A 12,332-nucleotide genomic window follows, 5' to 3' on the forward strand; every position below is an offset into this window, starting at 1 on the left:
TAACACTGTTTCTGAGATATAATTAAAGATGTTTATGGTCACCTATGACCAGAAAACATGAGTGCCTGAGGGCAGGAGGAGTCCCTGGCTTGCTTTCATGGGAGCATTTCTTTATAAATTTCTTTACTAATGACAAGTAAGGCAGCTAGGGTCTTCAGCTAGGATGAGCAGAAGCAACAGTAGAACCTGTGATTTCTTATTAAACTGCCTTAACACTCCCTCAGAGCTGTATGGGGGGAACAGGTCTAGGTAAGTTTCTAGGTTAGATATTTTCCATTACTTATATGCAACTTCATTATCAGTCCAGGAGCATTGACTGTGACAGATTCAGAAAACAGATCTTGAGGGTTGTGAATATAGATGTAGCTCCACAGAAGACAGCTTGCCCATGTACATGTAAGGAACTTCAGAAGTGTTGCTTTATGGGAGAGCTCACTACTACCCAGCATGAGCTCCACAGACTCCAGGCCTCATCTCATCTTTAAAGATAAAGATGAAATATACTTATTATATTTCAAGGAAACAAAAATATATATTATATTTGCATGAAATACTTGAGGTAAACAGAAAATGCATCAGCAATATAAAAACCTAACTTCAACTCTATGCCAAAATCTTTGGTTTTTGGTTTTGGTATTTTGAGACAGGATCTCTCTACACAGTCCTGGTTGTCCCGAAACTCACTATGTAGACTCTTAGTCAAGGTATCTATTCCTGGACAAAACATCATGACCAAGAAACAAGTTGGGGAGGAAAAGGTTTATTCGGCTTACACTTCCACGTTGCTGTTCATCACCAAAGGAAGTCGGGACTGGAATTCAAGCAGTCCAGGAAGCAGGAGCTGATGCAGAGGCCATGAAGGGATGTTCTTTACTGGTTTGCTTCCCCTGGCTTGCTCAGCCTGCTCTCTTCTAGAACCCAAGACTACCAGCCCAGAGATGGTCCCACCCACAAGGGGACCTTCCCCATTGATCACTAATCGAGAAAATGCCTTACAGCTGGATCTCCTGGAGGCATTTCCCCAACTGAAGCTCGTTTCTCTGTGATAACTCCAGCCTGTGTTAAGTTGACACAAAACCAGCCAGTATAGTAAGTAGACCAAGCTAGCTCAGTCTACCGAGATCCCCTGCCTTTAACTCCTAAGTGGGGTTAAAAGCATATACCACTACGCTGTTGTGTCAAGTTCTTACTTACACTTCAAAATAGCAGTTTATAAATGAAGTTCCTTTACTTTTTGCATTTTTAAAAAAGTATTTTATATGTATGAATGTTTTGTCTGTATGTATGTCTGTGGACCAAATGTATGCCTGGTGCCTGTAGAGGTCAGAAGAGGGCACCAAATCTCCTGACTGGAATCAGATGGTTGTAAGCCACCATGTGGTTGCTGGGAATCAAACCCAGTACCTCTACAAAAGCAACAAGTGCTCTTAACCACTGAGCCATCTCTCTAGCCCCGCCTGCTGTCTTTTTCAAACAGTACTATGGTTGTCAGTGATGGAGTGAGTGACTATGTATAGTTTTATGCTCCTACTCCACAGCAGCTGTGCATCCCTGTTTTATTTGAATAAAGACTTCATAAGCTTCTAAGTGCTTATGAAGGTTTCAAAGCTACTAGTGCAGTAAAAACAGAAAACAACAACAAACAACAAAGGATCTAAGAGTGAGGACATCTGGAACATAAGCCCACTTCTACTTGACCTGGGACAAACAGGTTCCTTTCTATGAATCCCACAACTTCCCAGCTTTAAAAGTAAGAGCACAATCTAATATCTTATGAAGCAGAGAGTACTGAGTTTAATCCCTGAAGGAGAAATTTTGGGGCTATTAGAAAAGGAAGTAACAAGCCGGGCCATGGTGGCACACACTTTTTATCCCAGCACTTAGGAGGCAGAGGCAGGAGGATTTCTGAGTTCGAGGCCAGCCTCGTGTACAAAGTGAGTTCCAGGACAGCCAGGCCTACACTGAGAAACCCTGTCTCGAAAAACAAAAAAACAAAACAAAAAAAAAAGTGTTTACTCCATGTCTTAGTGTTCATCAGATTTATAAGCTAAAGACTATAAAGACCACAGCCTTATGCTTTGTTACTATAACCTTTCTGAGAATAACTCATTTTTCTGAGTAAATAAAAGTGAGTATGCTATATACCTCACCTATATGACAAGACTTATTACCTTAAGAAATCAAGCTCCCAAAAGGAAAGTGGCAAAATGTCACACAAAATGAGCAGGAGATCTCACCTGGACCACTTGCCATGGGAAATCCTGCCTCCATCCTAACGGAGTTTCCAGATGCCACAGGTCCATTCATTCTCACATCTTGGCTTCGGTTCTGACCCAAAGCCAGGTTGATAGCACCTTCCCCTGAAAATGACAGTAGAGTTACAAAATGAAAATAGCCAGAGTAAAATGCAGATGTAGTTTAAAGGCAGATACATAAGAATTACTTTTCCTGATTTTGAAGAATTATACCAAGTTTACCACTACAAAAAGGGATAGCTCAGTATTATAACCCTAACCTAACCCCTTATATCAATCCTCACAATCATTAATCAAGTTGTTTAGTGTCAGAGGGCTCCAAAGTCTCAACATTTATTTTCAAAACTGGCCCACAAATTGTGTGTGGGCAAGGGCAGGATGAAAACAAGGGAGAGAACAGGAAGAAACTCAGAAACTCAAAATTCTTGATTTCCTTCTGGGAGTTTATAATTAGAAGATAAGAGATATGAAGTTCAGTGTGGAAAGAAGGCAGGATAATACGGACACTGTAACACTTGAGTGTAGAGACTCTGGAGTATTTGTGAGGAAATTACCATTTTCTTTCAATAACTGCACTATAAAAAGCTTTCCAGGTATTGTGAATATAAGTCAGTTGGCAGAGTCCTTGCCTAGCATGCAGAAAGCACTGAGTACTGTCCTCAGCATTGCATAAACCTAGTGTGTTAGAACATGTCTGTTATCAAAGCACATCAGAGGTAGAGGGAAGATTTAGAAGTTCAAGATTGGGCTCAGCTACATAGGGTATTGGAGGCTGATGGCTACACAAAATCCTATCTCAAAAATTAAGAAACAAAACCACAAAGAACAAAAAAGATCCTTACAGGCTTCTAGTAGAGATGTCATATAATGGCAAGCAGAGAAGTCTCTCCTAACTGCTAGACAAGGCAGCATCAGAAATTATGCAGGGGGTACTACTGTTATTGTATTGTGGTTCAGATAGGCACATGGCAAAGTAAAGAACCTTCAATCTGAACGGAGAGAATCCCCAGGTCCCGAAGCTGCTGGTTGTTGCTCTGAGCCAGGATCCGTAGCCGTTCTGCTGCTTCCCGGGGGATGTTGAATGTGACTCGCACGCTGTTCCAGGGCTCCACCTTCTGTACCTTTAGCTTGCTGGATTCTTGGTCACGAAGAAAAAAGAATAACATTATTAATTTTGAAGGCATTTGAGAATAAGCAACTGAAAAAAAAAATCCCTATTTTAAATAAGAGCAGAGTTCATTGAAATACAACAAACCGAGGGAGGAAACATACACTCTGACAAGTCAGCTTCCTTTAGGACAGAAAAGCATTTGGCATTCTGCAATTCTAAAACCTATACAAACTTCTGGACATATTCTTAAGAATGCACAAAAGCTAACTTACTCTAGGGAAAGTGTGTATCCATATGCAAAGGAGTGAAGTTATACCTAATATAATGTACAAAAATTAATCGAAAATGGAACACTTAAACTTGGACCTAAAACTCTTAGAGGAAAATATCTGACAAGCCTTCACTACCTTGAACTTGGCAGTAATTTCTTGGATGTGGCAGCAAAGCGACAGGCAACAAAAGAAAAAAAATAAACAATAAACTTTTTTTTTCTCCTTGAGACATTGTTTCTCTGTGTAACCCTGGCTGTCCTGGAATTCACTCTATAGACTAGGCTGGCCTCATACTCACAGAAACCCACCTGACTCAGCCTCCTAAATGCTAGAATTAAAGGTGTGCATCACTACTGCCTGGCCTGAAACACTGACTTCTTAGTGATTTTGTGCATTAAAAAAAAGCTGGGCAGTGGTGGCGCATGCCTTTAATCCCAGCACTTGGGAGGCAGAGGCAGGCAGATTTCTGAGTTCGAGGCCAGCCTGGTCTACAGAGTGAGTTCCAGGACAGCCTGGGCTATACAGAGAAACCCTGTCTTAAAACCTCCCCCCCGCCAAAAAAAAAAAAAAAAAACACCAAACCAAACCAAACCCAACCCAACCAACCAACCAACCAACTAAATAAACAAACAAACCCAACGCACTATCAAATGACTACATACCATATCACATTAGGGTGGCCATTATAAAAGTAGAATACAGCAAATGTTGACAATGATATGGGGGAAATTGGGGACCCCTGTGCACTAATGATGGAATACACAAAAAGTACAACTACTAAGAGAACTATATGGTGAGGAGTTAAAAAAGAGAGTTACATAATGACAGTAGCCAGACATCTAGGAAAGGCTATAGCAAGTGAGTTTCCTGGAGATGGCCCACCATTTTGCATGGTAGTGATGGACCACTCTAGAAGGCACAGCCCCATAGACTTTGCCCCAGGATTGCTTCTCACTACTGATATGCCTTTCCTGCCATTATTACATAGCCTAATGACTCTTGGGCATCAGTCCACTCTATTGAGCAAATTTCCTACAGATTTCAACATGAAGATGAAACATTTATGAATTAATGCTGTTTATATGAATTAATGACTTTATAGAATTCAAATAATTTTAGGACGAAAGTTTAAGGAGATGGTTTTAGTGTTAGAGTCAAGAATAGAATGTGCCCCTCTTCGTAGAATAGTAAGTAAAAGTTGTATGATAAGCTTTCATAAATTACACTAAGAAGAGAAATAGATTTGAGAAAGATTTGTGATCAAGGAAAACATTGATTCTAGGTCAGGTCCAAAGATGAAACCACAGGTGTGCACTATGATAAAGCAAGGCCATGTGAAACTGTTGCTTTGAACTTATAATGAACTTACAGAATGAAACACTGCTTTGAACTTACTATTGACATTCTACTGTAACTCCCCTTTTGTGTAACATTTTACCTATGAGGTAATTTTATAAAGAACTTTTGTATAAGAAGGTATAAAAAGGTGGAAAGAAGAAATAAAGTATGGCTTTTGGGGCTCTGCTCCATCCACCAAATATATATACAATATATATATACACACACATATATATACACACACATATACATACACACACACACACACACATATATATATGTATATATATTATATATATATATGGGCATACATATGTATGTAGGTACATGTGTATGCATGTAAGTATGCATGTGCACTTGTGAAATTGATGAAACGAGTGGTTAGGCCCAGCCAAAGTGTGAATGTGTGCATACATGTGTGTCTGCCCCCGCCCTTCTTTTTTCCCTATGAAACTGCATCAGCTTCTGGCCCCCAAGACAGTAAGAGAGAGTTAGAAGGCCAGAGGTCATCAGCCTTTGGCATTTGACTGATGCTGTTTCCCATTTCAGTAACTGAATGTCAGGGTTGGTCTCCAGCAATATAATACAGCACTTGTATTTCTAAGGATACAGTCCAAAGAATTGAAAGCACAATATGGAAGACTATATCCACATTTGCAGCAGCATTATTTATAACAGTTAAAGCACGGAAGGAATCCAAGTGCCCAGCAACAGATAAACAGTAAGACAATGTAGTATATACATACATGCTGTGGAATATTTGGCCTGAAACAGGAAAACATGTGCTACAGCTCATGGACAAACACTGAGAATAGTATGCTAAAGGAAATAAAGCAGGAAATAAAGATAGAGGATTTTGCTTCTATAAGGTAGGTAAAAACAAAGAAAGGGGGCTGGAGAGTTAGATAACTGGCTGCTTTTCCAGAGGATTAAGGTTTAATTCTAAGCACACACATGGCAAGTCACAACTGGCTGTAGTTCTAGTTCCAGAAGATATGATGCCCTCTTCTGGCCTCTATGGACATGCAAGCATGTAGTGTATTTACATGCATGCAGGCAAAATACCCATACACATAAATCTAATTTTTTAAATTAAAAAAAAAAAAGAAAAGTGCAATGGTGCTTATTAAGGGCTTGAGTAGGTAGGGAATGTAAAGTTATTATATAAGTTATAGATCTTAATTTTATAAGAGTTATAAAAATAGCTACTAGTAATTGTTGCATAATATTTTAATTGCATTTAAGAATCATTGAGCCATATATAAAAATCATACATAAAGATGGCAAACTCTACTATATGTATTTTACAATTAAAGATTTACAAAGTAAACTGAGGTAGTAGTATTGTTTGTAATTACATTTCACAGATAAGAAAGGAAATAAAAGCTATCTGGCAACTCCAGACAAAATATTTTCCCTTTTGTTATAAACTCAGATCAACTAAACAGTTCATACCCTTTATTCAATTACATCTCTCTCTTTCTTTTGAGATAGGATTCCTCTGTGTAGTCTTAGCTGTTCTGGAACTCACTCTGTAAACAAGGCTGGCCTGTGCCTACCAAATGCTGGGATTAAAGGTGTGTGACACTGCCCAAATCACATCTTTCAATATTAATAAAATAGCTCTATAGGAAAATGCTTTCTCAAAATCCAGATAACCATGAAGACTGTTTCAATATGCCACCTAAGCCCGTTCTAGCTCTTAAACCATTAGATACAAAATATTAACACAGAATTTATTGTTGTGATGTAAAACAAGAACAAAGCAGACCACTTGCTAAGGGTGATGGGATTAATATACTCACAAATTTTAAAAATGCTTAGACTATGTTTAGTCAAAGTGCTCTTAAAGGTAAGGAAACTGTGACCCAGGGAAAGGCTAAGTAAGCTGTGTTGAAACCTAGTGAAATCAGACAAGCTCTAAGTGTTAAGCCTGTGCTTTTCCATCATATTTGGAGACATGTTTCAATACACTTACTTTAGATCTTGGTTCCACAGGACAAAGACACTAAAGTTTCTTCCAATCTAATGATTACTGGAAACTTATCTGTGTTCTGCACACACATCAGACAGCTTTATAGTAATTTTAATGTTAATATATTTGAAATTTATTTAATTACAATCTACTATACTAGCAACTTTTAAAACTAGGCAAGGTAGCCTAACCCTGTAATCCTAGCATCATGGTTGTAGGCAAGTAAGTGTGTCAAAGCATACAGCAACAAGAAGGAAGCAAAAATTAATTACCCATGTGTAACAAGTTGGGCACATTCTTTAATATTGCATCCAGTTTCCATTTGAAGTCTTTATCATCTATATTTCCTTTGAAGGCTACAAAAATTGTGGAATCCTCCAAAATACTATCACTTTTCGTGTCATCATCTTCTAGTCCAGAGTCAAACTCCACCTCTGAGTCACCCATTGTCGATGAACACAAGGAAGTATAGATGTCTTCAAAGTTTGGTAGGTCATCCAAAACCATGGTGTATTATTCCAGAAGTGTATGCAAAGTGAACAGTAAGTAAACCTTCAAAAACAGAGACAATGCAGAGTATTATAACTTATCATTATATCGTCAACATATCATTTTTATTTAATATATTATCCATACTTCTATAAAAGATGTAATTTATTTACCAAATAAAATTTCCTTTCATAATATTATTTGCTACTTTTTTTTTTGTTAAGACTATTGGGAGAAATATACAAAGTGTCACAGGAAAATCAATGGATTTGAGTGTTAGCAGTGCTCACCTGCAACCCCAGCGCTTTGGAAGATCATAAGTTGAGCCCACCCCAGGCTGCAGAGGTAAGCTCTTGTCTCAAACAACAGCACCCAGAAAAATCCTTTATAAAATAACTATACTTCTTCTCCAGCTACATTTAAGAATTTCTAATAATATTAAAAGTAAATAAATAAAACTAACAAAGATTTTTAAGGCTAAAAAGCTGCTGCTTAGCAAGAGAAAGACTGAGTTTTGAAACTGCCTAAAAACTGTAGGTATTTAGCAACCATTTCAAAGTAGGACAGAAAGAAAAATAACTTAATGATATATGTCATTAAAGTTAAACAAGAGTAAACCAAACCAAAATTAGTAGCTGGAAGGCCATGACACAGACTGGTGAGCTGACTTAACAGGTGACTATGACTGCTCCTAAGCTTGCCGATGAGTTTGACCCTCAAGATCCATATGATTGATGGCAGGAGAGAATTAAACTACAAGTTGTCATCTGACTTACACACACACCAAGCCCACTCACACAAAGAGTAAACAGATGTTTAAACATTTTCTTCAAAAAAAAAAAAAAAGGAAAGACAATATAAATATTAGGATAGGTGTTAATAAAATGGATTCAAACAAAAATATAAAAGATCAACGAAACAAAGAGTTCTTTGATAAGATAACCAAATTGACCAAAATAAATAGACATGAATTAAGAAAATGAGGAGGCTGCAGATGCAGCTCAGTTGCTATAGAGCTTGCCTAACACACACAAAGCCCTGGATTTGCTCCCCACCATCACACAAATCAGGCACAGCGATGCATACCTGTAATTCCAGCACATGGAAGGTGGAAGCAGGAGGATCTCAGAAATCCAAGATCATATCTGGCTAAAAGGGAGTTTAAGGCCAGTTTGGGATACAAAGAGGCTTGGCCTCAAAAAAGATAAGTATACATACATAATATACATTACATACATAATACTTACATAAACTAAAAAGGAGATATTAAAGCAGTGAGATTCAAAGAGGATCACTAAGGAATTTTTGAAAACTTCCAGTAAGTTGTTAAAACTAGAAGGAACTGGTATGTTTCTCAATACATGAATTACCAAAATTAAACCAAAAGGATATAACCTAAAAATAATTTTAAAAAATGAATATGATCACCATACAATGAGGGCTGGTGAGATGGGTTAGTGTATAAAGGCACTTGTAGCCACGCCTCGTGAGGAGAGAGAGAACCAACCACTTCTGTGTGTTGTTTGCTAACCTCTGTACCTCATGGTGGCATATGCACCTACAAGATATGCATCTACAATAGAAATAAGATATGGAGGCTGGAGAGACGGCTCAGCAGTTATGAGAACATGTTGCTCTTAGAGGATCCAATGGTTTTGTGTGGGTGCTAAGAAGTGAACTTGGCTTCTCTGCAAAAATAACAAGTATCCTAACCCCTAAGCAACTCTCCAGCCCCACTTCACCCCTGGTCATACTGATTATAGTGCTTCAACTGTTTGTTGTATGTTTGCTTGTTTTGAGACAGGATTTCTCTGTGTAGTTCCGCTGTCCTGGAACTCATTTTGTCGACTTTGCTGGCCTCAAACTCATCATAGAGATCCACCTGCCCCTGCCTCCCTGCCTCCCTGCCCCTCTGCCCTCTGCCTCTAGAGTGCTGGAATTAAAGGTGAATGCAAAATATAAATAAAATAAAAGTATGTGCTATTATATCAGTCCAGCTAGTGCCTGTAGCAAATAAAAAGCATAGAAACAAGCAAGGCAGAAGTCAAATCATTCCTACTTACAGATATGATCACTTACTTAAAACATACTAAGAACGTCTCAAGGTAACTCTTAAGAGTTAGGTAGTAAATACTTTCAAGAAAATATCAGGGATATAAAATTAACCTAGAAAGCCCAGTAGCAGGGCTAGTAAAATGGTTCATCAGTGAAGTGCTCTTTGAGAGGACTGAAGCTCAGTTCCCATGTCAGGTGGCTCACAACCTTGCCTAGAACTCCAGCTATAGGGGATCTAATATCCTCTTCTGGACTCCACAGGCACCAATAAACACACATGCAAATAAAAGTAAATTGCTAGGTTCTCTATATACTGATAATATGCTGGGAAAGACATTAGGAACCCAGGTTCAATTCCTAGAACTTACATGGAGGTTCTCAACTGTCTGCAACCTCAGTTCCAGGGCATTTGTCACCCTTTTCTGGCCTCCTTGGAAACTTCATGAATGTATTATACAGACATACAAGAATGCAAAATATACACAGTACATATAAAACAAATTTAAAATAAAAGAAAAACCAAAAAGGTAGACTTAAAAAAAAAGAATTTCTTACATAAAGTTTCACTTACCAAAATGTCTTAATTATCATTTATCCAGATCATCCTCTAAGTCCAAGCAAGGTGGCATCTTTAGGGCTTATAGGTCAAAGTAGCAACCGATCAGAATTCTTTTAGAAAGGGATGTGAGAGAGAGAGAGAGAGAGAGAGAGAGAGAGAGAGAGAGACTGAGAGAGAGAGAGAGAGAGAGAGAGAGAGAGAGAGAGAGAGAGAGAGAAACAATATTATAAAGAAATAAGATTAAAAATATGAACAATAAATAAATACATAAATACATAAACTCTAGAGATTGTTAAATCAGTTTTCACTAGAAAACTTATCTCACATGTAGAATGAAGAAGCAAAACTCAGGAACCCAAAGTAGCTTCATGTGAGAACCACAGAACTGGGAATTCTGGCTTTCTTGCACCCTCCAGACTTTTACTCCTAACCTTGCCAAATTAAACAAGGAAACTGCCTATTGATTTTTGGAGACAAATATTTTTCTTTTTACGAGTCTTAAAAGATTTTTTTTCTGGATATGGGTATTTTGCTTATATGTATATATGTGTACCACAAGTGTGTTTAGTGTCTATGGAGGCCTAAAGAGGGTGTCGAATGTCTTGGAACTGGAGTTACAAATGGTTGTGAGCCACTGTATCAGTGCTGTGAGCCAATCCAGATCTTCTGGAAGATCAGCCAGCGCTCTTAACAGCTGAGCATCCATCCGGCCCCACAGAATATTTTCTATTCACATTAATACAAAACTCACATCTTCTAACATAATTCCAAACTTATTTTTAAAATCCATAAAGTATAAATATTTTCCTTATTTATTCACAATATCTTATAGTTTGTTTTTTTGTTTGTTTGTTTTTTGTTTTTTGAGACAAGGTTTCTCTGTGTAGCCCTGGCTGTCCTGGAACTCACTCTATAGACCAGGCTGGCCTCAAACTCAGAAATCCGACTGCCTCTGCCTCCCGAGTGCTGGGATTAAAGGCGTGCACCACCACGCCCAGCTCTATCTTGTAGTTTTAATTAAAATTTTAGTTTAAATTCTAAAGCATTCTTTATGGCAAACATACAAATTATACATGGAAAATTTATTTTTTTGGCATGCTTCAGAAAAAAATTACCTATCTTAATTTAATAAAACAGTATCAGACTATAACATTTTTAACTTTGGTGTTACAATTTTGTTATTGCCACATACTGATTAAAATCTTTGAAACATCTATTTAATGTGTGCATACAGACATACATGTGTAACTGTGCAAAAGTGAAAAGACAACTTGTGAAAATCAGCTTTCACTGCTACCAGCCTGGGGACTGAACTGGGGTCTTCAGGTTTGGTGGCCAAGTGTCCCTATCCTCAGAGAAACTATCTTATGAGCTCAATATTGATTTTTATAATCTTGAAACTTTAGATGAATATGTACTAATAAATAACAAAAACTATTATTTAATTGTTTTTTTAATTAAAGAAAAAGGTACTTTTAAAGTTAGGCCATAAGAAAAAAACCTCAATATATCTTAAACAACAAGAGAGTGAGTACTCAAATACTCTGGTAACAATGCACTTACGTGATTACCTCAGAAGAAAACCAACAGAGCTCTATCTTACAGCAATAGCAAAACCTATGGATTCAGGTTAAGAAAAAAATACCAAGCAGAAATGCAATATTTCTAGAGAACTATAAATTAATACAACTATAGGAACCCAAGAATACAGGCAAATTAATGAGGAAGAAAATTTAAATAGTCATAAAATATCTACATGAGTTATAGGGGGAAGTAATTAAATAACTTAAATAGCTGACTCAAAGTTAGAAAAAAGCCATTAGAGTGAGCTAATGAGCTAAAAGGGAGCCAAGTGACTACATCAGTAAACTAGAACTCAATTAGAAAACAGAAGAACAGACATTGATGGGGCATGCCTGCAATTAGCCTTCAGGAGGCAGAGGCAAGAAGGGTACAAATTAAAGGCCATAATCAAAAAACTAAGAAAGGGTCAGACCCAGTGGCTCAGGTTGGTAATCTCAGCACTTGGAAGGAGGAAGCGCTTAGGGCAGGAGGATCAGTAGTTCAAGGCCAGTCAGGGACAAAGAGAATCTGAGGCCTGCATTGTATGAGACAGTGTTTCAAGTTAATAAAACAGTAAAAAAAAAAAAAAAAAAAAAAAAAAAAAAAAAAAAAAAAAAAAATAAACAGGTAAATTATTAAAAATATTTGAGGCAGAATGTGCCTTTTGACCTTGAATTCTTGGCAATCCTCCTGTCTCAATTTCTCACGTGCCATG

At 37.6% G+C, this 12,332-nt stretch overlaps 1 protein-coding gene across 5 annotated transcripts in view; it reads right to left on the minus strand.

Moving 5' to 3' along the window:
• Ncoa6 (nuclear receptor coactivator 6) overlaps window positions 1–12,332 on the minus strand; it is an 84,054-nt gene that overhangs the window by 40,444 nt on the left and 31,278 nt on the right. For all 5 annotated transcript variants that reach the window (XM_021156359.2, XM_021156356.2, XM_021156358.2 and 2 more), the window contains 4 exons: window positions 10,067–10,164; window positions 7,224–7,503; window positions 3,238–3,393; window positions 2,238–2,360 (listed from right to left, as the gene is read on the minus strand). In XM_021156359.2, coding sequence (XP_021012018.1) covers window positions 2,238–2,360; window positions 3,238–3,393; window positions 7,224–7,458 — 514 coding nt within the window. In that variant the 5' untranslated portion in view covers window positions 7,459–7,503; window positions 10,067–10,164. The remainder of the gene's footprint in view (window positions 1–2,237; window positions 2,361–3,237; window positions 3,394–7,223; window positions 7,504–10,066; window positions 10,165–12,332) is intronic.

This window comes from Mus caroli, chromosome 2, assembly GCF_900094665.2.
Source record: "Mus caroli chromosome 2, CAROLI_EIJ_v1.1, whole genome shotgun sequence".
Lineage (NCBI taxonomy): Eukaryota > Metazoa > Chordata > Mammalia > Rodentia > Muridae > Mus > Mus caroli.